We start from the raw sequence: 26696 nt of genomic DNA, 5'->3' as shown, positions 1-26696 counted from the left end.
ACAGTATAATAAAGATAACAATTCTATCTAAATTTTCCTGTTCAATTCCATACAAACCAAATAAAGGCCCAAGATTATCAACAGGAATAATAGGGAAAAAGTGGGAAGGAAAGGGATCTTATCAGTTCTAGATTTCAAACTATACAAAAAAAGCAGCAATCGCCAAAACTATTTGGCAATTTATTAAAAAACAGAAATCAATGAAATGGATTAGCTAAATAACAATAATATCATAGTGTTTGGTGGAGCTAAAGATTCCAACTATTAGAGTAAGTACTCATTATTTGATCCAAAAATGCTGAGAAAACTGGAGACTAGCTTGGCAGAAATTAGCTTTAGAAAACGGTTCTTAACTTTTTTTGTTGTGTCATGGTCAGGTGATTCTGATTTTTTCTTAAAAAATCAGAATTGAAGGAGATGCTAAATTTCAATTAGAGGTTAGTAAAAATAAAGATATAACTTTTTCTCATCCAAATTCCTGGAGCCTCTGAAATAGGTTCACAGAACACAGGGGTCAATGGATCTTAGGTGAAGAATTCCTGGTTTAGAATAAAAGCTCATACCATATAACACAACAACCTCCAAATGGATAGATATCATGCTATAAGGAAGAGGGAAGAAGAGACCTTGAACAAAGAAAAAAATAAATATAGAATGGAATAAAGTGTTGGAGAATAGAGCTGAAAGACTCTTGTCTTCTGAATGAGAACAATAAAGAATATATGCATTTCTCAGAATCTCATGTTATATTTGCAAAAATTGACCATGTGTACCATTAAATTATAAGCAAATGTAAAAAAGCAAAAATACTAAACATATACACTATAGAATATAACATAATAAAAGGAGTAGTAGTAAATTCACGGAACACATGTAAAAAGTACAGATCCAAATGCTGTCATTTTTCAATTGTGTTTGACTTTTCATGACACCATTTGAGGTTTTCTTGGCAAAGATCCTGGAGTGGTTTGCCATTTCCTCCTTCAGCTCATTTTACAAATAAGGAACTGGGGCAAACTGGGTTACACAATTTGCCCAGGGTCACACAGCTAGTAAGTGTCTGAGGCTGGACTGGAACTCTGGTCCTCCTGACTCCAGGGCTGGCACTCTACTGGGCCACCTAGGTCAAAATGGCAACAATAATTATACTCTAAGTGAATGGGAAAACAATTAAAAAAATTATATCTTTGAAAATATACTTGAGCCAAATAGAGCATCCATGAATTATGAAATTTAAAAATAAAACTAAACTTAATCAATCTGTATTTGATAGACTCCAAAACTCTAAAACACAGGCTATTTGGGGAAACACTATTTTAAAAGAATCACAGAGAAATCTATAAAGCAGATTGGCAAAAATTAGGCTCAAGCTAATATTAATAGATAAAAAAAAACACCTCAAAATGGATACTAAGTCTGGATATAAAAGGTCATAAAAATGAAAAGAAAAGATGATATTTTACAGCTCTGACTAGGGAGATAATTCTTAACCAAACAAGGGTTAGATGATATTACAAATAATAAAAGATATAATTTTGATTACAGAAAATGTAAAAGCTTTTGCACAAACAAAAATAATGCAACTAGGATAAGAAATTGTGGATAAAAATTGTATAAAATATCAGTGATAAAAGTGTAATATACAAAACATATAGGACACTTACACATCTATATAAGACCAACAGTCATTCCATCATGGATAATGGTCAAAGTATATGAACAAATAGATCTCAAAAAAAAAAAAAAAACCCTGCAAACTATTCACCAACATATGAAAGATTACCCCAAAGCACTAGTAAGGGCAATTCAAATAACTGAGGTTTTGCTTCACATTCAAAAAATTGACAAGGATTACAAAATATGGAAATAGTATTGGAGGCATTATAGGAAGATAGTCATGCTGTCTGGATAGAGTTATGAATTGGTCCAACCATTCTATAAAGCACTTTGGAGTTATGTCAAAAAAACGACTGAAATGTCAACAACCTCTGGATTGAAGATTTCACTGCTAGGTATATATCCCAAGAAGGGTAAAGACAGAAAAAAAGATCCCATATTCACTATAGCACCTTTTTTGGTAGCAAAGAACTAGAAATAAAATGTGTCTACCAACTGGAGAATGGTTAAATAAATCTGTTAAATAAATGGTTCACCATAAGAAATAACTAATATGAAGAATTCAGAGATGCATGGGAAGACTTTTATGAAGTCATATAAAGTGAAGTAAGAAGAAAAACAATAAGGCAAAAAATATCTACAAATACTAAAATGATTTTTAAGTGTTAAGAACAAGAAAATGGAACTATGTGTGATTATGACACAGTTTCATTCCCACAGAAGAGTTAAGAGAAAGCTCCCATTTGGGGGTTAAAAAAAAAAAAGCTCCTATTTGCCTTCATTCTGAAGGCTGGGGACTATGGGTGTGGAATATTTCCAATACTGTTGGACATAGGGTAACAGTTCAGGTTCAATTTTGGCATGAAATGAGGCATTTGAAAGACATCAAACAGTTAACAAAAAGCTTAATTTAGCTTTAACGTAGCAAGACTATGCAACATATATACAGTGGCATATGACTTCTATAGATATTTTCATACAGAAACATGTCTATTCAACAGGGCAAGATTGTGGACTTAAGAAGTCTTCAAACATCCACAAAAATGGACTAACTCCACATAGGTGGGATTTTTTTACGGCCAATTTAATTACCACTTCAAGAGTCACCACAGGCATCACATTGGGGAGAATACCAAATCTTTGCCTTCTTAGAGGTCTCTTTGGAGTAGGTGCCACCTTGTCCATAGGAGATAAATAAGAACTCTATCTCCCTCTTTACCAAGGACTCAGAATTACCACTAACTCATTTACTAGGTTCCCTTTCTTCCAAATAAAGCCACATTCAGCATATTTACATAGTGACAGTTTCATACACACACACACACACACACACACACACACACACACACACACACACACACACACACACACACCCATGCTATCAGAAAGCAAGATACCTCCCAATAATGGCAGCCCTTGGTCTTTCAAGCCATTTACAGGAAAGAATTGTCTGAACCATCTCAGAAAGGAAGCTTGTCAATTGAAAGAGACCTAAAATGTTCCTCCAGGAAACAGACTCTTTGCTGGTAAAGGAATAAGAATAGACCAGAGACAGTCAGCTAGAACTATGTTCAAAAACATCATTTATAGTAGGCAAATCTTCCCAGAGATTAGATCCCAGAAACCACTAAATCACAGAACTCTTCTCCTTCCTTGAAGGCATTGATTCATTACAATAATAACTTATGAAAGTTGAGCCAGATTGCAAGGTGTTGAGAAGTAAGTCTAAGAAGAGGAAGTAGAGATTTTTTCTAGAGGTTTAGCTATGAAAGGGAAGAGAAATACAAGATGAAAGCCAGACGGGGTGGTAGAATCAAGTGAAGATTTTTCAAGGATGAAGAATTATGTTGTTTTTTGTTTTTGTTTTTGTTTTTTTTGGTGAGGCAATTGGGGTTAAGTGACTTGCCCAGGGTCACACAGCCAGTAAGTGTTAAGTGTCTGGGGCAGGATTTGAACTCAGGTCCTCCTGACTCCAGGGCCAGTGCTCTATCCACTGTGCCATTTAGCTGCCCCGGATAACTATTTATTTTTATACACAGATGGAATGAAACAAGTTCAAGAGAAATATAATGTTAGAGAGGTAAAGGAAATAATTGTAGGTTCGACCTACTAGAGAAGACAGGAGACAATAATCAATGGGACAAAAGGGGTTGATTTTGGAAAGAAGAAAAGCAAAAGCCTATTTCTTTATCAGAAACTGGAGTGAAAAAGAAGAGAATGGGGGATGATGTTTTTGAGACAAAGAGAGGGGTCATGAAGAAGAACTTCTCTTCTGTCAGTAAAGTATGAGAGAAGATTCTCTGATGAGAGGCTGGGGTTAGGGATTCACCTGGGGGGCATGAGAAAAGAAGAAAATGTTTGAAATAACTCCTGTGGATATTGAGAGTCAATTGACAAGGGTAAAAAAAAATGTCTACTGCAGGACCAGATGAGATTAGATAATGTAAACTGTTAGCAGTGGGCCTACCTATGGTTTCATTATTTTTCTGTCACTGTTCAACAGCATGTGAGTCAGTCAGAAGCATTTATTATATGGCAGGCCCTTGACTATGTGCTAAGGATACAAATACAATAGAAAAGAAAGTCTCTAACATCAAGGTGCTCACATTCTAATTGGGGAAAACATATAAAAGAGAAGCTGGAAAGCAGGAAGGTGGAGGAGGGTAGGGGCATAGTAGCTATTTGGGGAAAATCAGGGATGGCGAGGCTGGGGTTCTTCTTCAGAATGGAGGTTCTGGGAAGAATTCACTAATGGGAGTAGGGAAACAGGAGACAGTTGGTGGGTATAATCCATAGTGGGGACTTAACAAAGAAAGGGATTCAAGAATAGAGAACGATATCAGGAAAGTAAAACTAGAGCAAGAGTCTGGGCCCAGTAGAGCACTGAGAATACTGGGAGAGTGCCTGGAGGTCACAGTGAAATTAAATGAGAAATGGTTAAAAACAATATTTAGGAAGAGTTGAACCATGAGGAGAGAGGAATAATAAATTAATAAAGTTATAGCCAGATAAAATTATTTCAAAATTTCCTGAATACAAAGGTAGAATGTTTCTGGGTAGTGGTGAGATCTATAGTATGACTGCCCTGCATGTGATTTACTGAGGTAGAGTAAAAAAACAGGTCATGGGAGTTGAAGAGAACGCCAAACCAGAAGGTTATGGTATTTGAGAGAACTTCAATATGATTATTAAATCCCCTAGGATAAAAGAAGGGGCTAGGGTGGAAAGAGAGACTGTGAATCAGGTACTAGATTCCTTGAGCAAAGAGAAAGAATGTTTTATGAGTCTTTAAATAACTGTCAACAGGATCTAGACATATCTTGATATATCTGGATAAAGTGGATCTCAAAGGAAAAGCTGAAGAATGAAGTTAGGAAAGGGTTGGTTTGTAAATGGCAGTGGGGAAGCAAAGAACATGCCAATTTCTCCTTCAAAGACTAGGCTTTTGGGATACTGGAGCTGGATGACTGAAGTGCAATCAATAGTATGGTCAGGGATATAGTATTTCCTTGAGGGGTAAAGGAAGAAGGCTAAGATGAAGGGAGATTTGTTTAGAATAAAATGGGGAAGGGGCAGCTAGGTGGCGCAGTGGATAAAGCACCAGCCCTGGATTCAGGAGGACCTGAGTTCAAATCCGACCTCAGACACTTGACATTCACTAGTTGTGTGACCCTGGACAAGTCACTTAACCCTCGTTGTCCCACAAATAAATAAATATAAAATAAAATAAAATGGGGAATACCAGAAAGCACACTGGAAGGCAGGCAAAGAGCTGGGGAATGGGAGAAGGAGGGCTGAGATGAGAGAACAGGAAGTTATGGCAGAAGAAGGGGTTTTTGGGGTCATTTAGGTAGGGGAGGATTCAGCATCACTGGAATCAAAAAGCTAAGAGGCAGGAGTTTGTTGGCCATAGGATAGAAATGTTGTACACTTTGACTGAAGCTAACATTCTCAAGAATCCTGTGGATCACAATTTTCTTTTAGATGATATGGAAGAAGTGAAGACTGGGCTTGGGGGTAATGGCTTTTCCTATATATGAGGTCTTGATAATAAAAAGTCTGGTATGCCAGTAGGATAAAATGTGGGGAAAGATGTCCATGCTCTCCATTATATTTTATACTGGACACTGATTGAAAGAGGTGGAAAATTATCTCTATTTGTGAACATGATAGTTTATTCAGAAACTTCAGAAAATATACAAAAAATTGAAACAAATAATTTTCAGGAAAATATTGATAATAAAATAAAGCCACAAAACTGGCAACATGTCTGAAAATTACCAAAAAAAAAAATTAGAAAGACATCAAAAGAGAACTCTCATTTTAAATAACTGCAAAATGTATTCAATATCTGGAAGGTAATTTATCAAGAGGCAAAGAAGCTTTATAGAAATGCAACTACAAATAATTTTCACAGAAATAAAAGAAAATTCATACTCCTATGCAAGGTGGTCTATGGATTTATCCATATAGCAATGAAACTAAAAAGGTGATATTTTACAGCAGCAAAATTCACATGGGAGAATTAAAAGTAAAAAATATCAAAGGAAGTGACAGAAAAAAAGTAGAAATGAAACAAGCTTGGGTATAAGAACTTAATTTATTAAAAATAAGTAATTTTCAGGGGCAGCTAGGTGGCGCAGTCAAAAAAGCACTGGCCCTGGATTCAGGAGCACCTGAGTTCAAATCCAGTCTCAGACACTTGACACTTACTAGCTGTGTGACCCTGGGCAAGTCACTTAACCCTCATTGCCCCGCAAAACAAACAAAGCAAACAACAACAACAACAAAAAGGTAATTTTCAAAACAATCTAATACTTCATTAAAGTTTGAGAGGTAGATTAGTAGACTAGATCAGATAAGCAAGACATAGAAACAAACATAAATAACTGTATAGTGTATAATAAACTCTCAATCACAAACTCTCCAGGAAGAGACTCTTTATACAACAAGAATTTAGGGGGAAACTGGAAAGTAGTTTGGTGGGAAAGAGGTTAAGGTGAACACTTTATGCTATACACTATAATAAAATTCAGATAGACAAATGATTTATATAGAAAGAGTCACATCATAAAATAATTTGGGGTAATGGGAGGCTACATTTTTCATTAATTGTAGATAATGCATGAATTCATAAGTAGATTTGAGACAATTTTAAAGATAAAATAATCTTGATTACATAAAATTTAGAACTTTTTATACAAAGTCAATGAAGCTAAAGTTAGAAGTTAAAGATTGGAAAAAAGAAAGTATTAAAACAACTGAAATGTCTGAAATTCAAAAAATCTTGAGAAAATTGACAAAAATATATAAAAATTAAGAGCTGTCACATTAGTTAGGATAGAGTTGAATGATAGTAGTCACCAGGAAAAGAAATGTAATTTATCAACAATTTGATAAACTCTTCAAAATCACTAATAATCATAGAAATAGAAATTGAAATAACCTATACAATTGTCAAACCTGGTAAAAGAAAGGAAAATTTAGTGTTCAAGAGAATGTGGGAAGAAAGGTACCCTAACTGTTTGAAAAATGACTTGGGGTTATGAAAGAAAAAATAAGTTGTTTATAACTTTTGCTCCAAAGGTCATACCCCTGGTTTTATAATGTAAGAAGATTAAGTATGGAAAGAAAAGACCTATACATAAAATATATTCTTGAGCACATTATTTATAATAATAAAAAGTTAAAAACAAAATATGTGCTCAATGATTGGGGAATGGCTAAAAATGTGGTATATAAATAGAATGGAATATTATTGAGTAATAAAGGATGATTTCTGTGAAGAATTCAGAGAACTGTATTAAGCTTGTACATCATATTGCAGAGTAAAAAAAAAAAAAAAGAGAGAGGCGAAGAAGTGATAAACATATTGACCAGAGTAATATAGATAAATATAACACTAAAACAACTTAAACAATAACCTAAGGTTAATTATAGCAATATTGGTACCAAAATATTAGAATGAAAGTGCCATACTTTCTGTTCATCTCTAATGTAAAAGGTGATTTTCTATCAGTCATGATTTTTACTTCATGATCCTGATTAGCTGTTTATGGGAGTATTTGCTTGAATGTGGGGGAGAAGTATGGGTGGTATTAAAGTAAAAAAGAAAGTAAAGGCAAAGTATAAATCTAAGAGCAGTCCAGACCTAAGATAGTATGAAATCACACCTTCTCCTTTTCTATATACATCTGTCCTTTACTCTCAGAGGGAATGATGAAAATGATATTTTCTTTCAAATCAATTCCATTATCTAAATCAAATACATTGTAACCTTCCATTTTGAATTCATTACTGTCTCTCATATATATACACAAGTCTTATACTGGTGTGTAATGTGTTCTGGACGTGACTTGATTTTAGAAATAAAATGTTTTTAGTGTTAGAAATAATTTTACAAATTAGTCTAAGCAAGAAAATTTTGCTCTTTCTAACTACAATGGCTTAGTTACATCAAAAATGGTCACAACTTTGTTTCATGCAAAATTAACATTCATTAATAATGTTGCTTTACTTTCACTATTATAAGAAGCCTGGAACTAATTGCTTTCAATTAATCTGTTCCACTCTTTGATAGCTTATTTATCAGATTGGGAAAGATAGATTTAATGGTACTTGCTTGAAACAGGTTCTTTAATTGGAAACATCACAGCATTTAGCTCACTCTGTGCTCTAGCAATTAAGAACAATTTGGAAAAGTGGTGTTGTTTTTTTACACTATTGTCTCCTTGATTAGATTTCTGAAGAAGCAGACAAAACAAATGACAATACTACCCAGAACTATTGGTACAAATAAAAGCCCAACAACCAGATTACTTACTATGAGAAATGTGAGCTATCCTCATCAATTTCTTCAATGTCTTACATTTATTTCACTGTACCCTTGCCTCCTGTGTAGGTAAACAGCAATATTTCTTATAAAATGCATCATTTTGCACCTCCCTTTACACAATTATCCTTTCTCCAAATAAGCCAAATCAACAGAAGAAATTATTTTTCTTGATTAAGCACCCACATTTCTCTTGGGATGAAACAAACAAACAATTAATCTTTCCTTATTTGTTCTCAGAAGTACCTGTATTCCTTAAACGTACAATATCCAAGGTACCTGTGGCAGCTAGTCGGCAGCAATTAGGCTTCTGCAGAAAATGAATGGACTCCAGTCAGAGAGCCTAATCTGTTGAGAGTTTCTATGATAGGGCAAGGTTACACCAGTAAAATTCCCTTGTTGTGGAAATACTGTTAAAAATTACCACTTGACTTCAGCATAATTAACGAGGCTTGGGAATTTATATGAACTAAGTAATTGGAAAGAATTAACAAGAGATATATACATTAATCTTTAGCAGTTACAAAGTGTTTAATGAAATTAAGGTTCCAGTTCTCATTCCTGTCTTGCTTAGTTTGCACACTTTTTATTTCACTTGTAGATCAAGAAGAGTGTACTAGATGAAGAAGAAAAACTTGCCATTTTAGTGAGCCAGCTGATATCTTTGGAAAAATCAATTACATATTTCAGAAAATAAGCTTAAATGTATAGAAATTCAGATATAATCAATAGAAAAATGGTTATACTAAATGGGCTATACCATGAAATTTAATTTGAACAATCAAATAATCATCAACCTGGTGAAATATAATATAACACTACCTTGTTGCAGTTTTTGATCCATGAAATGTTATCTGAACAAAAATTTTCAAAATTAAGACCCTAACATTGCCACCTTTGAATGGTATTAATGTACCTACATATGTTAATAAATCAGCTTGATGGAACAAGAAAAACTACCTTTGAACTAATGTTTAATCTTGAAACAAAAGGTAGTAATAATTTGTGTAAAAAAATCATTAGACTGAATTTGGAGGTGTTTTACAGAAGTCATGATGAGTTTGTACTAATTCATCTATACCCCCTTACATAGTCCTCTAGTGGCCAACAATACACACCTGTGACATGACAAACTAAGGCTAATAGGGCAGTTAAGAGAAACAAAACTGCAAGTCTCTTTATTACCACGGTTACTTAGAAATGGAACCCCAGACTTTAGATTCCTTAAGCACCATGTGTAACCACAGATAATGGGTATCCTTTCTATTTTGACTCTTACTTCTATTGCTGCTGACATTTATTTATTACTTTAAGTTTTACAATGATGCCTCATGGGGGCAGCTAGGTGACGCAGTGGATAAAGCACTGGCCCTGGATTCAGGAGGACCTGAATTCAAAGCTGGCCTCAGACACTTGACACTTACTAGCCGTGTGACCCTGGGCAAGTCACTTAACCCTCATTGCCCTGCAAAAAAAAAAAAAAATGATGCCTCATTAAACAGACTCATAATGACTGCCCAGATTTTTCATTAGCATTGACAAATCAAATGGTCAAAATTTGTGACTCACAAGTTGTCTGCCATACTTAGAATTTGTTGGTGTACTGAATAAGTTTTGCCCAGCTGAACTGTATTATTTCATATCCTTCATAAACCTTTTGAGCAAAAAAGTAAGCTGTTAAATTTTCTTACTTCTAAGTTTGATCTCCACAAAGGCAGTTTCATGTACTGGAAAGAACATCAAATTCAGTGTCAGAAGACCTCAGTTAGAATCTTGATTCTGATATCTAGTAGTTGTATGACTGGGCAAATAACTTAAAATCTCTGGGCCTAAGGTCTGCTCATGGAGTGGCTATGCTAGACAATTTTTAAAGTCCTATCCAGATTAAAAATCTATAAATGTTAGAGAAATTATTATTTCTCTCTTACATTAATAACCAATTATTAATTGAGATTATGATTTTCCCTTTCTATTTCCTCATTCAGGAAAAAAAAAACAACCTTGTAGGTTGCTGATAGCTAAGGTATATATATATGGGTAGGACCCTACCCAACTAGAAAACCTTACAAAAAGAATCTAGGTGAATTCTAGCCCACTGTGTCCTATTCAGGTAAGCCTAAATGGAGGTAGATCTAGATTTGTCTAGATTGCCTGAGGTGGTCTAGTAAGAAATAAGTAAGAGTGATATAATTAGAGTCACATCCTCCACCCTATTATTAGAATAGGTCTGCCTCTCATTATAATATTAATTCTCTCATTAATTGTAACCAATCAAAGATAATTTCTGCCTTTTGGCAACACCCATTCTTCCAAGGGCATATAATCATTGGAAGGCTTCCATGATTCATCTTCAGTTTACAAAAAAAAAAAAAAAAGCCAAATGGCCATTTTATTATCTCTTAGCCATAATGAAAAAAAATTTTAATTACCCAGAAACTATATCTCTCAAACTTTTCATATGTCATGAAAGCATAAAACATGTAAATCTTTTAAATTATTGTCTCAGTCTCCTGAACTTTTTTTTAGATACTGATACTTCTATTTAAGAGTTTTTATATTTTGGTTCTTTTCTAGATTTGAGTATAAACTTTGAGGGGAAAAAAATTAGTATAGCTCTATCCATATTAGTAAATTACTACCAGCCTGCTGATCTACTGTAAATAAGAATGCCTTAATTTATCGCCCAGAAAAAAAATGGGTTTTAGGAATGTGCATGTGTGCTTTTTATGTTTGCACATGTAATATCTATATATGTAATCTTAGGCATTTATATTTATATATTTTTGTTTCTTAGTAATTTTTCAGTTGTATCCAACTCTTTGTGATCCTTTCTGAGAATTTCTTGACATTCCTAATGGAATGGTTTGCCATTTTCCTCTCCAGTTCATTTTACAGATGAGGAAACTGAGGCCCACAGGTCCAGGGTCACACAGCTAGTAAGTATCTGAGGGTGGATTTGAACTCAGGTCTTCCTGACTCCAGGCCTGGCATTCTACCCACTTTCCACCACCTAGTTGTCTTTTATTTACATGTATATCCATATACAGAGACACGTACATTTATGTATATATGGTAGAGGAATTCTCTCTCTCTCTCTCTCTCTCTCTCTGCCTCCATCCCTGCCTCCATCAAATAGTCACATGAGCTTCATATAATGATGAAATGACTGACCCAATCTAATATACATCTGTGCATAAATGTGTGGGTGGATGCATGTCAAACAAGAGTTCACACTGCTATGGGGGGAGGAACAGAAGCCTGTCTCTGTCTGTCTGTCTGTCTGTCTTTGTCTCTCTCTCCTGTGTTCCTCAGCCTTGGAATGTAGACACTGCTAAAAGCCACTTTCCTCCTCCTGCAGGCCCGACCTGCTGTCTCAACATGACTGCTGTTGAGGGATTTTGCTAGGCATGCATAGAAGAGAACAATGAAGAAAATGACATATGACCAAAACAGCAACTCAGTCCCCACTGGTTATCCAAACTGCTATTTTTAAGCTCATTGGCCATTTGTAGTCTTTTGTTTATTTTGGGCTAGGTAGCCCTAGTCTGGATCCATGCTTTCTATGCCTCACTTTGGAAAGTTTATGAAATCAAGTCAAGTCACACATTTACTGAGCTCAATGTAAGTCAATGTGCTATGTGCTGAGGATACATATCTAGACTTAGTGATTTTAAAAAGTTTATCACCTAAATGCCTTTCTTAACATAAGGATTATCACCTTTAGAGAAACTTAAAGGCAATGCACTTGGGTAAATAAAAGGAAACCTACACTGGCATATTTCTATATATTTAAATCTCTTGAGGTTTCTATGCTATTTATGCCTGTAAACCTTGGAATACCACAATCTCCAGTGAATCAAAGTTGCAGAGGACCCCAAAATTAATGGAAAGACTAAAGTAGGCATGATTGAGCTGCAGTACCTTCCCAATGATGATCTATGTGCAAGAAATGGCAAATGGGACATCATTCTCAGAAAAAGAATTGTCCAGACATAGGGCAAGAGTGATAACAGAATGATCCCCTGACATCTATGAAATATAAAAAGATCTAAAGGAAAGTTTCTGGTATATTCTGATAGTCTCTGTTCAAGACTAAAAATGTTATATACAGAAATTGAACAAAATAAGGAGTCACAGGTCACAACTTAACCAATGGAAAGAATTTAAAATAATGAATTTAAAACAATCTCTAAAATTATTTTGCCAATTCAGTTCCATTCAACCAATATTTATCAACTACTTACTATGTGCAATGAACTATGCTAGGTACTGGGGATATGAAAACAAAAATTAAATAATTCATGTCCTCAAGGATTTTACTGATTGTTAAAAATGTCCTTATCAAGCATGATGAGAGATCTATGTGTCAGATTCCTGAGGAGTGCTTTGGGTTTTCCTGATTCAAAAACCTATTCCAAATGGAACAAATTTACAGGACTCTTGACCAGGCACCCTAGAAACATGTATGCACAAAAGAATCTAAAAACAGCTTTCAAGCAATGATGGATTTAAGTTATTACCAGATCCAAAAAAGATGGATGGCAGGCTGCTTTTCTTAATCTACATCATCATCTAGATCTATTTAAAGATATGTGATACACTAACAAACTTAGTTAACATTTCGATAAAATCAGTAAAATAATCTGCCCCTGTTACATTGAGTCTGTATCGATCAATAAAATCACTTGTACGAGGAAAGCACTGTTAAGTACTGACAATTCTAGCCATTAATATTATTTAACACACTGTGCACAGTCTTTAATGAGGACAAAGAACAGTTTGTCTCTTTATACTCAAGGCATCCATAATACCATTGCTACAGATTTTCATACTATCCAAACTTCATAATCGTCCTTTTTACCTAAGTACCTTTGGATTTGTCAATTATTTTAGCTACTGTTTAAAATCAATCCTTTGAAGAGACAGAAGCTGCCATTACACACACACACACACACACACACACACACACACACACACACACACTCTTAGTACTCTAAAAAGAAAATTGAGAACTCAGAATTTTAAAACTCTGAGCCTAAAGGGTTTGAGTGTACGAGAGAGAGAGTCTGAACTTTCCCTAAAGCATCCACTATTTAGTCAATCCCTTTATTAAATTACAGGCATGTAAAAAGTCTCATTATCTAGAGACACCATGGACAGCTAGATATATGAGTACTTTAAGACAGAAAAATAAAGGGTAAGGATGGAAGCAAATATTGGAAAGGATAAAAATTATTATGAGTTAATTATTTATCTGGATATTTATTCTGGGCCAGGCCTAACACAGACCAGTAAAATGAGTCAGACTCAGTGATGAAACATTCGTGGCCCAAACAAATTATTTTTAAAAGACACTCTCTGCCTCTGCATTCACCAGGGTAGCAATGTTAGATCAGAAAGATGTTCCACAGACCCAGTCACTTTCAGATTACAGTAAGCAAAGGACTACACAGGTACAATGTATGCTGATGTCCAGGCTAGTGTCCATTCCTCAGAGGCCCAAATCATTGCCTCTGGTGCCTATTGCTACATGGGCCATGTCACTGGGATCTATGCCTCTGTATAGTCCATTACTCATCACTCCTGGGGCCTGACTACTTCCTATTCTACTGTTGCCTGCTGCAGTGATCCACTATACAATTTATGGCTACCAGATACCCACACTGCCAATTCTATCAGGGCCAAGCACTGTCCTCCTGTTCTAAGCTACAACTGTAGGCATTGCCATTGCTGGTGCTCTCAAAGGCCAGGTCATGTAATGCTCTCCTATACTATGTTCAAGAGATATCCCCCTAAACCGGGGCTTGAGTATCCTACACATATACTCCCATACCAGATCTTGATGTGTTACCTCAAATGCTACTACTACTGGGGCTGAGGTCTGCCCTGGGGCCCCTCATCCAACACTCACTGGATGTTCCAGAAGGAAAGTTACTATTCATAGGAGAAAGAGTGAAGTTGTCCCTTTTAACCTTTTAAAACTGATGAGACCTTTATTTTCCTCAGAAAATCAGCTGGGGTTCATTTAACACATTTGTTCACATTCCTAATTCCAGAAAGTTCTCTGAACTCCTACAGAGGAAAAAGCATTGTCTTTTCAAATCTCTCTCCCAATGGCTTCTACCAAAGAGTCCCCAATTAGTCCATGTGGAAGTTCTCTAAGGCTTCCCAATCGTCACCTTCAAAAGTTCCAAGTAGTTCCTTCAGTAGTATCCTCTACATTTCCATTTGCCAAAGAGTCTGATATCCTTAATCCTGCTTACTGTAACCATCCAGAAAACAACAACATGGGGAATTGGATTATTACTTTCAAATTAACTTGTATTTTCTGATCCTCTACTGAGGCATGATCATCACACTGTCTCTTATTTTCCAGAAAGTAGATGCAGAGTTTATCCTGGTTTTGAAAACTATTTCCTAAAACTAAGAGAAATGGGTATTAACCTCAAGGGACTTAAGGTCCCTGGGTCTCAGTCTCCTCATCTGTAATTCAGTCAACAAGCATTCACTATGCTCCCTCCAGGCATATGCCAAGTACTGGGTATACAAATATAAGGAATGAAATAATCTGCTCTTGATGAGCTTACATTTAACTGGTAAAGAGAGAAGACTAGACTAGACTATTGCTAACATGCCCATTAGTTCTAATGTTCTATGATTCTATATGCTAACAAAAAATTACAAAATACATGTTTGTGTATTTCCCTTATATATTCTATGTTATATACTTAAGTATTTTTTAGCCAGGGTGGGGGAGGGGAGGAAAGGAAGAGATAGAATTTTGAATCTTTAAATCTTTAAATAAAAAAATGTTGTGTTTTTTTTTTTAATAGGGGGAATAAAGCAGGGTTGTTTCCTGGAAAATAATGGGGGGGGGGGGGAGACTGGAAAAAAGAGAAGCCTGGTGGAGAGGTAGAGATTTATCCATTTTAACACCATGTGGACTTTCCACATAGAGTTCTGGATTTGTGCTCTTATGCCCTCTCCTACAAAGACTCTAAAGGTGTTACCACTGCTGCTATTGAGGCTGCTAATTTAGTCAACAATCCAGATAATATGGACTTATAGATATTGTGACCAGTGGGTCTAATACTGATCAGACTAAGTCTGGTGAAATGACATTACCTGCACTTAGAGAAAACATTCCTTCTGTCCTGAATTTAGGTTAAAGAAAGAATCAGCTGCCCAACTTCTCTCTTGTATAAGGCGAAGTGTTTAGAGCAAACAGTTCTCAACTGATACCTTCATAAATACACAGATTGTCCCCCTCTCCTTGCTGGTCAGTTCATTCTTTCCCTACCAATTTCCCATTATTACATGGTACATAGCTAAAACTTTGCGGTAAATTTCATACTAGTCACACCAAAAGATATTTAGAAGAATGAGTTTCCCTGGGTTAAGCTGAAGATATACTCAGGCTTAGAGTGGAGGTGGCAAAGTGACAAATGCCCTTTTGGAAAATCAGAAACCTTTTTGGTCACTGCAATCATACTCATTAGCCAGCTTGAAGTTGATTTACAGGAGGGAGTATAAATAGAGTTTGATAATCTGAAGTGAAGCAAAAATCCCCTAAACTAGAGAAGAATGGGGCAGATAAGAACTAACCTGGAATGAAGAGAGGAGATAGCTTTCTCAAAGTAATTCCTTTTGGATTTCTGGCTGGTATTTACATGAGTTTTTCCCCTATTTCCTTTTCTAGCAACTTGGATGAGGACTTACAGAGTGAAGGACTCCCTCTGGCATTTTTACAAATACTCATAACTAGTATTTACATTACAAATGGAGGCCACCTTCCAAGGAGTCATGATTAATCTTTATTAGGAGATCAGAGAGTTTGAAACATAAATCTGGGGGTAAGCCTAACTTCCCTGATCCCATCCCAAATTCAAACAGTTTCATATGGCGTCCACCATGTTGTAACTCTTAGCCTAACTTCAACCCTAAAGCATAGTACCTGAACCGTCCACCCTAAGGACTTGGAGTAATTTTTTCTCTTTAATTTCTCAAGCTTTTTTTTTTAAATTATAATCCTTTGTTTCCTTTTTTAGTTGCTAACAATCCTAGGTGATCCTTTCATTCACTCTAGAGTTTGTTCTTCATACACATTCCAGTAACAAATAGGGTTTCTTCCCCCTCCCCCAAAAATGCATTCAAAGTTCCAAACTTTTGGATTTGGAGACAGAAGATATATAGACTCAAATCCTGGCTGTGCTACTTGTTGCCTCTGTGACCCTAATCTGTATAGTGAAGGTGGACTAGCTCTAAATCCATATTCTGTTGACAATTTCCTTTGGGAAAGAATGGATATTTCAATTTCACCATGGCTCTCCATCAGAGTGAGTAACTCCTCTCTAGTGGTTTCAGTGGGCCAGGCTGACAACAAAAAGACACACATCACTCATTCTCTTCTAATGTTCTTCACTCTGATTATAACAGCATGGCCTATAACTGAAAATGGATAAAACTTTACATACTTTAAATTAATACATATATATTTATATTTGTCTCTCTTTATATGAGGATTAGGGTCCTAATAAAGTTAGGAAATTATTCATTAAAAGATCATTTAAAATTAAAAATCAATAACAATTGAACATACTATCTTTCTTCCTATTTATGATCATCTAAATGTCCCTTTAGAAAAAGATCTATTTGTACAATAATATTTATAGCAGCTCTTTTTTGTGGTGGCTAAGAATTGGAAATCAAAGGAATGCCCATCAACTGGGTAATGGCTAAACAAGCTGTGGTATATGATGGTGATAGAATATTATTGTGCTATAAGAAATGACAAACAGGATGATTTCAGAAAAGCCTGGAAAGACTTGTATGAACTGATGTATAGTGAAGTGAGCAGAACCAAGAGAACATTGTCCACAGTGACAGCAATATTGTTTGATGAAGAACTGTGAAAGACTTAACTATTCTCAACAATACAATGATCCAAGACAATCTCAAGGACTATCAATGAAACATACTCTCTACCTCCAAAGAAAGAACTGAATACAGACTGAAGAATGCTATTTTTCACTTTCTTTCATTTACGTTTTCATATACAAAATGACTAATATGGTAATGTTTTACATAATTGTAAAATAAATAAATACATAGATAAATGTCCCTTTATACTTCTCTGAACTAAAGGCAATATGCAATTTCCAACCTCTAAAATTATCATTTCTGGAATGTAAAGGCTAGATTTTTTTATATTTCCATTCTCATCTCTAAGTTGTATAGGAGAATACCAAGTCAAATTATTTTTAATTACTTTTTTTGTGTGGACAACACATTCACATTAATAAGTGATGAATACAGTGAATAATTCAGAGTATAAATTCCTGTTCCCTGTGGTTTACAAAAGTTGAAGACATCTTACCTGTAAATAGGCTTCTAAACCTTGTCGTCGCTGCTCTAAGACCTTTGGGACCCAGTTTCTAACATGTTTGGAAGGAATTTCTGGAGTTTTTATACATTTCTTGAGCTATAAAGACAGAAACATTTTCTTAAAATTCACAGAAAACGATTATAATTTTTAAGACAATGTTGCAAAAAAATTTTTAATCCCACAAAAATGAGATAGGTTAAAAAGTAAATCAGACAGACATAAAGACTGATTTGATCCAAGTCTATTGAAAAGTTCTTTCTCAGACTTATAGAAACTGATGCAAAGTGAAGTAGAACAGTAAAAACAAAAAAACAATTAAAATCAATTAAAAAGTGAGTATACAATGAAAGCAATATCATAACAATGTTTAACTATGAAAGACACAGGTATTCTGATCAAGCAGTGATCCAAGACAATTTCAAAAGAACCATAATGAAAATTACTATCCATCTCTAGAAAGAGAACTAATGAACTGAGTGCATTTTGAAGGATACCTTTTTTAACTTTGTTTTTCTTGTTTGGGAAGAGGGTGGGGTGTTTTCTTTTGCAACATGGTTAATATGAAATGTGTTGCATGATTTCACATGTATAATTAACATCCCAAGGTTTGTCTTCTCTAGTGGTAGGAGGGAGGGAAAGAATTTGGGACTCAAAATATTTTAAAATAAATGTTAAAGTTTTTTTTTTACATATAACTGGGAAACATTTAATAAAATGAAAATTTATTTAAAAAGTTAAAATCTCTTACATATCCTTCCAAAAATATAGATTTTATTATATTCCCTTTAAATATTTTATCATACATATTTCAAGTATATGACTATTTTTCCCAAGATATTTCAAACTGAAGTAGTTGAATTAATCTAAAACTGCAAAAGTGTGAATAATTCCTTATATCCAAAAATTAAAGGAAATTTTGCCTATGTAAATAAACATAATAGTTAGAACTGTAAGTTATTTTTTTATATATTGAAAAAATAGAGCAAAATGTTGTGCTCAGGACACTTTCTGCCTGGGAAGCCGTAATACTATACTATGCCATCCTTTTTTGAGATCATTCACAGAGAAACAAACTAAAAGAGAAAAAAACAAACAAACACAAGACTGATCCATCTAAATTTCTAAGAATCAACTGAAAATACAATTCAATAAAAATTGAATGGTCCTTTCACCAGACAGATGATGAAACCTCTTCTCAGCTGATGAACTAAGGCATAGAATGATACATGTATTTTCAGGCATGGTAAATGTATAGGTTTGTTTTGCTTAACTATACATTTTTGTTTCAGGGGAAGGCTTCCGTTTGGGAGTTGGGGGGATGGTGAATTAGTGGGCAGTGATAGAATAAAAGCATCAATAAATTGTTTTTAAATGCACAAAAGAAGAAATTTTTATTAAATTGTTAAATTTAATATATTCATTCATTATCTTTCTAAATGCATGTGGCAAATTTAGTTTCTTACACAATCGTTTTTTGTTTTTCTTTATATGATAAAATGTTTTTATTAGTGATTAAGTTCACAATAAGACTTTTTCATAAAGAAAAAAAAATGGAACTCAGTTTTCAAGCCAAAGTTTTCAGGGCTTTATGGGTAAGTATGGCTTAAAAAGAAATAGCCTAAAGGAGAAAGAGAAACTATTTCAACTATCAAAAACTGAGTTAGATCTTCCTGCATGGAAACTTAATATGTCAGTATGTAATTCTTTGCTCCACATCTAAAGAATCAGCATGCAATAATGATTAAGAATTTTAACTTTAATTATGTCTTCGCTAAACTAAAAATATGATTCATCCACAATGTTATACTGTAAACTTGCTTTTCAATACACTTTATAACAAAATAACAAATGGAATAGATTTTGGTGCTGTATGTCATTCTTTTTGCTGATACTGCCTCTAAGAAAATGTGGAGAGAAATGCAAGGACAAACTCAAAATCAACTTTGACATGCTTGCCTATAGGGGATTGAGAATTTACATTTTGTCTCCGAGCTGACTGAGTTGTTTCTGAAGCAAAAGATAAACCAACAAAGCCAAATCATTATGAAAAGTTATTATAATTTAAGAGGAATTTTCAATTTGATAATGAAACTTCTTTTAAAAGTATTAAATTACAACTCTGATAATGTTTAAGAATGGGAAATCAAGGCTCTCTACATTATCCCACAGCTATAGCATAAAAACATTTTCCCCCTATTTATGTGTCAAGAGCACTGAGGAAGCTATCAAATAGCTACTGGGATGACAGCATTTGTAGGTGAGTAATGAATTGCTGTAGGAGAAAGACAAACTTGTAACAATATAAGTTTCCAATAGGGCTCAGCTGCTTTCAAGATAAATACTCTACTGCTACTCTGCTGATGATTAAGTCTAGATTTTACTGTGATCCTTTTGTACAACTTTTACCATCCATTTGGATAGGCAAAAGATATACAGGATACTGTAAGGTGCTAAAATTCTAGCTATACTATCTAAAATCTAATGAGTGGTTGCCAATAAATTATAAACTTTAGCTTAATACTCCGTATATCCAATTTTGAATCTCACAATACTTATAAGAACACAACCCCATTTTCTTGTGATGATCACTCTGTATTATTTTTTTAGACAATATTACATCTGTTTTATGAAATACCTTTTTGTGACAGAGTTAAAAGATAATTTGATTATACTTAATCATTTCTGAAAATTTGGTTAAAAATACTTTCTTTTTTTGATACAGAGTGATAAATTTAAATAGGCTTAAGAAGAATTAATATAAACATATAGTTGATAAATCCAAATTAAGGATAAAGAAAACTGAGGATATTTGGAGTTTAATGCTAATGATGACATGATAGAGGGAAACTAAATTTTCCTTAGTGTCACTGTCAAGAGTCAGAATATTTGCTTAACTGTTCTGACCTCATATGGCATTTCTTAAATTCTTTCATAATTTATTTTTCACTGAGTGAAATGCAAGAAATTCATTATTTTATTATTGATTATGTGCTAGATACTCATAGAAAAATGACTGCAGTCAGTATTAAGATAAATAACAATAGCCCAAATCGGCAACTAAAACCTCTATGAAAAGAACTAGGTCTAGAAAATAACTATAAACAATATTGTAGATTACATGAGATTACTACAAATAGTTTGTATTTAACTCTCCTACATCTGAAAAGTAGGTTTTCCTAGCATTCTCTCTTTTATGGGTGTGTATATGGAAGTAGAGACCACAACTCCAAATAGCATATTTTCTGGTTCATTCCGGGGCATAAACCTAGGTGAAATGGAGCACTTGGGGGAGAGCTTTTATGGAAAATTGAAGTGAAAATGAACATATTTTTCTCCTGTTTTCTGGCATACATTACAAACTATACATTATCAGGGCAAGTAGTTGTGATTTCCAACTTTAAGTCCCCATACAAACCAATTTAAACAGAAATCTACAAACAGCAATGAAATTCTTTGCAATTAATTTCAATTGAGAAATATTTAATAAATTTATTTGCTCAGCATTACAAAATAGGAATTGTTTCATTCTTTGTACTTATATCCCCAGTGTCTCATACAGAGTAGGCATTTAATAAAAACTTTTTGATGGCCTGACTGAATGATTTAAACATAATGAAAGAAACAAAAGAATTATTAAGCAAGGCCCCTATGTCCAAGAAACTTACTGTCTCTTGGGTAGAAGTAACAAATATTTATGAAACAATTATGTGCCCATATGTACTTATACACTATTGGAATTCAGAGACCAGAGAGATCAATGTAACCCAGAGTAGAAAGAAAGGCTTCATGGAAGAAATAAGACTTTGCTGGGCCTTGAATTGGGACAAGAACCTCTTAGGCTGTAGAAAATATTAGAAAAGGTACAAAGACAGAAATTAGAATGACATGGGTCAGTAAAGTGACCAACATAACCATAGCATGGGGAAATATTGGGAAACAAGGATAGAGTAAATCTACAATATGTAAGGCATTAAATGCCAGGATGAGAAGTATGCACTTGATAAGGGAAAAATGCATTCCAAGTTTTTAAGCAAGTACAGAAAACAGAGTGAAAGAAATTAAATTGGCATCTTTAGGGGAGAAGTTAGCAGAGGGGACGAGGTTCTGAACTAAGAAAACAGAAGTAATAATTCAAAGAAAGTGACAAATTCAGATTTTTAAAAGAAAAACAGTAAGAACTTTGTGACAGATGGAATATAATAGGGTAAAGAAAGGGGAAGAATAGAAAGTTAAGAAGGAAAAATATTTTCTGGGCTAATAAAACTTTAAATAAAAATATCTTCTAAAAGAGTAGATGCCTTTAAAATAGGAACTTTAATCAAATCAAAAACATTTTACAAGTACATAAAGTAAAACTTATACTTTTCTGGAGAGAATTCAAACGAATAAATTAACATATTTCTTGACTTCCTCTTAATGTGAACAACAAATACTGAAAGTATTCATTAAAGTGGCCATTGTGAAATTTCTTCAACCAAGATAGCCAAAAAAAAGTATTTTAATGACAATGATTACAGTTCTCTCTTCAGCATTAATGGCCATTTGCTTAAAAGGCACTTCTGAAGGTGTACTCAGAAAAATAATTAAAGCACTTATTAGCAAAATGCACAAGAAACTGTCTGTTTTTAAAGAGTAGCACCCCAGTCAAGAAAATGTTTATCAAACATTTCTGAGAACTAAGTACAAAATGAAACAAAGTCAAAAACATGAGATATCAACAAATTTATTTATATCTAGATTCAAAGCAATTGAATTACGTACTAGGGAGAAACAAAAGTTAAAGCAAGGTGAATAACTATAAGTAACTCACATTTACTAATAAGTAGCTTACAGGATAGCTAGGTAGTACAGTGGATACAGTACCCAGCATAGAGTCAAGAAGACTCATCTTCCTGAGTTCAAATCTGGCCTCAGACACTTACTACCTGGGCAAGTCACTTAAGGATGTTGGCGTCAATCTCATCTATGTTTCTTTTTTGGTTTGTTTGTTTTGTTTTGTTTTTTAAAGAAAGAGATGGAGAAGGAAATGGCAAACCACTCCAGAATCTTTGCCAAGAACCTCCCCCCCATGGGGGGGTCACAAAGAATTGGACATGACTGAAAAATGACTGAACAACAACAACAAACAACAAACAGCTTTCAGCCTTAGCAACAAAATGAATTGAAAGAGTTAAGAGAGAATGTTGTACCTTTTAAAAATAAATTCAAACAAAATAAATATTTACTTTAAGGAAAGTTAATTGTCTTATGGTAATTTTGGTAGGGTGGAGCAACTAGAGTTAAGTGACTTGCCCAGGGTCACACAGCTAGTAAGTGTTAAGTGTCTGAGGCTGGATTTGAATTCAGGTCCTCTTGAATCCAGGGCCAGTGCTCTATCCACTGCGCTACCTAGCTGCCCCTAAATAATATTTAAAGGTACAAAATAAAACCATGAAAATAGAAGATATAAAAAAATACAATAGGGGCTGCTAGGTGGCGCAGTGGTGCCCTGGATTCAGGAGGACCTGAGTTCAAATCCAGCCTCAGACACTTTACACTTACTAGCTGTGTGACCCTGGGCAAGTCACTTAACCTCAATTGCCTCACCCCCCTCCCCCCCCCCCCGCAAAAAAAAAAGCCACAATAGAAAATAACTGTGGTAATTACTAAAGCTTATAAAATTAAAGTTTTGTAAAATGTGACATTAGTAAACTGCAATACATTTACAATCTTACTAAAATTTTCACCTATTTCAAACTACCTTAACATCTAATTGTACAATACTAACAGATTTTGAAAGATGAAAGGGACCTCATTAGCCACATGTAATCCCTATTACAACAAAACCAACAAAACAAGTTGTCTTCTAGCTTGTGTGTGAAGACCTACAAAGAGGGGAAACTTACCATATATTCAGATAGTCCATTCAACTTTTGGATGAATTGGCAGTTTTTGCTGACATCAAGCCTAAAAAATAGGCCTCTTTGAAATTTCTACATATTGCTTCTAGGGAAAAACACAAGTCTAAGACCTAGACATTATGGCCCTTACAATGTTTGAAGACATCTATCATGTCCACGCTGAATCTTCTCTTTTCCAGGCTCAGTATAAAGAACTCCTTCAATAGGTCTTCATATGACATGAGTTCAAGGTCCTTGACCATCCAGGCTACACTACTCTGGATGCTTTCTAGCTTATCAGTATCCCTTGAAAACTACCATGACCAGAACCAAACATAATACTCCAGATGAAGAACAACACAGAAGAACTATGCCCTTCTGGAAATAGAGCTGGAAACATAGCTAGAAGCTATGTCTCTTTTAATGGAGCCCAAGATCTCTGTAGTTTTTCTGGCAGGCACATCACAATTCTGAATCACATTTAGCTTATAGTCTACTAAATGCCCTAAATATTTTTCCAACTTTCATTTAACTGTGACTTCCCTTACCTCACCTTATATCTATGTGAGGGTGATTTTATATACTCAAGTATGCATTTATCCTTACTGAATTTCATCTTATTATATTCAGGCAATCAATGCTCTAGATTGTCAAGATTCATTTGGATTATTATTCTGCCACCTAGTGTGTTAGTTCTCCTTCACTACTCAGTTACATCTGCAAATACAATAATCATACCATCTAGGACTTTATACAAAGCTACTGAAAAAATGTTAAACAGCACTGAGCTATACACAAGTCTGTGGGGTCCTCTCCTGGAAACCTCCTACCAGGCTGACATGGAACCATTAAAAACTATCCTTTGAGCCTGGCTATCCAACCAATTCTGAATCCATCTAATTGTGCCATCGTCTAGTCTTCATTCTTTTATCTTCTCTGCCAGAACAGTATGAGATACTTTATAAAAATCTTTGTTAAAATGCAGATAAATTATATCTACAGCCTTTCCTTTTTTAAAAAAGTATTTTATTGATCTTTTATTTTCACACCATCTGCATTACCCTCCCAAAGAGCCACTTTTTATAATAAAAGTTTTTAAGAAAAAGTATTCAACAAAATCAAGCAACACACTAAAAAAAACCCTGAAAATACATGCAACCAATTCCAGTAGCTTTGCCAAGAAAACCCCATTAAGATACTAAAAGATATGTAATCATAAGATAAGCCCCTCAAATCAGAAAAGATGTCCAGAGAATAGAAAGGCCTGGCTTCCTATGATGCACAGTCACGAAGAGTCAAAAACAACTGAATGACTGAACAACAGTCACTATGTATATTGTTTACTTCTGTTCACTTTACTTTGTATCACTTCACATAAGTCTATGTTTCTCTGTAATCACTATATGTGTGTTTTCTTATAGAACAGCAATATTGAATTATATTCATGTATCACTGTTTAGCTATTCGCTACTCAGTGGCATCTACTTTGTTTTTCCACAGAAAATACTGCTATAAATATTTTGCTACATATAGTCTTTCTTTTTGTCAATGACCTCCTTGGGATACTTAGTTATGGAATATTGGGGTCAAAGAACGTAGCTAATTTAGAGACTTTTTATTTGCTTAATTGCTTTCCAGGATGGTTTTACTAATTCATAGTTTTAGGAACAGTATATTGCTGTGCCTATCTTTCCGTAACCACTCTAACATTGACCATTCCCATTTCTGTACCTATGGCAATTTTGGTGGGTATGAGGTAAAATCTCAAAGTTGTTTTCATTTGCATTTCTCTTATTATTAATGATTTATAGCATTCTTTATTATGGTTAATAGTCTGAAATTCCTTTTTAGAAAACTGCTGATAAGAACCAGAACACTGTACAAAGTAACAGCAACATTGTGTGATGAACAATGGTGATAGACTTGGCTCTTCTCAGCACATCACAATTCTGAATCACATTTAGTTTATAGTCTACTAAATGCCCTAAACTAGAAGGGGAAGGCAAAGGAAGATATGGGAAAATCATCTCATATCATCAGTGTTCTGGTAGACATCTTTACAAAGAGGAAGGGGAAGGGAGTTGCTGACACTTGGAAACACAATCTCATTTGAAATGGTCAAAGGAGGGAATAATACGCACACTAGTACACACACACACACACACACACACACACACACAGAGTTGAATACAGAAACATACCACTCAACAGGGAAATAGGAGGGCAAGGAGAGAAGCAGGAATGGTCAACTAGAACAAATTAGAGAGGGATTAGTATTAAGCCAAAAAAAACCCCTCTAAGGATGCACAAAAAATATTTATAACTCTTTTTGAAGTGACAAAGAATGAGATCTAAGGAGGATGGGGAATGGCTGAATAAGTTATGGTATATAAATGTTAGAGAAGACTGTTGCAATAAGAAATTATGAAGGGGATGGTTTCAGAGACATCTAGGAAAAATATTATGAACTGATACAGTGAAGTGAACAGAACCAAAAGAACAATTTATACAATAACAATTATATGGTAAAGACAAACAACTCAGAACAAATTAAGGACTTTGATCAGCATTAACAACCAACCACAATTCCAGAAGGTTAATGATAAAATATGCTACCAAACTCCTGATAAATAAAAGACTCAGAAGGCAGAATCAGACATTTTTGGGAGGTGGGGCCAATGTGGAAATTTGTTTTGCTTAAATATATATTTAAATATATATTTGTAACAGAGGTATTGGTTTTCTTCTGTTCTCAATTGGATGGGAGGGGAAGAGTGGAGTGGTTGGGAGAGAAGATAAATTTTTGCTGAATGAAACATAAAATATGATTAAAAACAAAAAAGTTGGAATGATAAGTTAAGGAAATAAATTGCTCTTATACGTTAAGCAATTAGAGGCAGAGGTAAATGAGCTTTTGATCCTTAATAATCATGCCTTGAGGGCATACATTTAACGTGTAGCCCAGAATGGCAACAGTACCAGA

At 34.5% G+C, this 26696-nt stretch overlaps 1 protein-coding gene across 1 annotated transcript in view; it reads right to left on the bottom strand.

The window, feature by feature from the left end:
- SNX24 (sorting nexin 24) overlaps positions 1 to 26696 on the bottom strand; it is a 264545-nt gene that overhangs the window by 73405 nt on the left and 164444 nt on the right. Inside the window, exon 3 of the mRNA XM_043979692.1 lies at positions 17826 to 17930. Coding sequence (XP_043835627.1) covers positions 17826 to 17930 — 105 coding nt within the window. The remainder of the gene's footprint in view (positions 1 to 17825; positions 17931 to 26696) is intronic.

Source organism: Dromiciops gliroides, chromosome 1 (assembly GCF_019393635.1).
Source record: "Dromiciops gliroides isolate mDroGli1 chromosome 1, mDroGli1.pri, whole genome shotgun sequence".
Classification (NCBI taxonomy): Eukaryota; Metazoa; Chordata; class Mammalia; order Microbiotheria; family Microbiotheriidae; genus Dromiciops; species Dromiciops gliroides.
The sequence above is the reverse complement of the archived record's forward strand: the minus strand, read 5'-3'. Positions and strand labels throughout refer to the sequence as shown.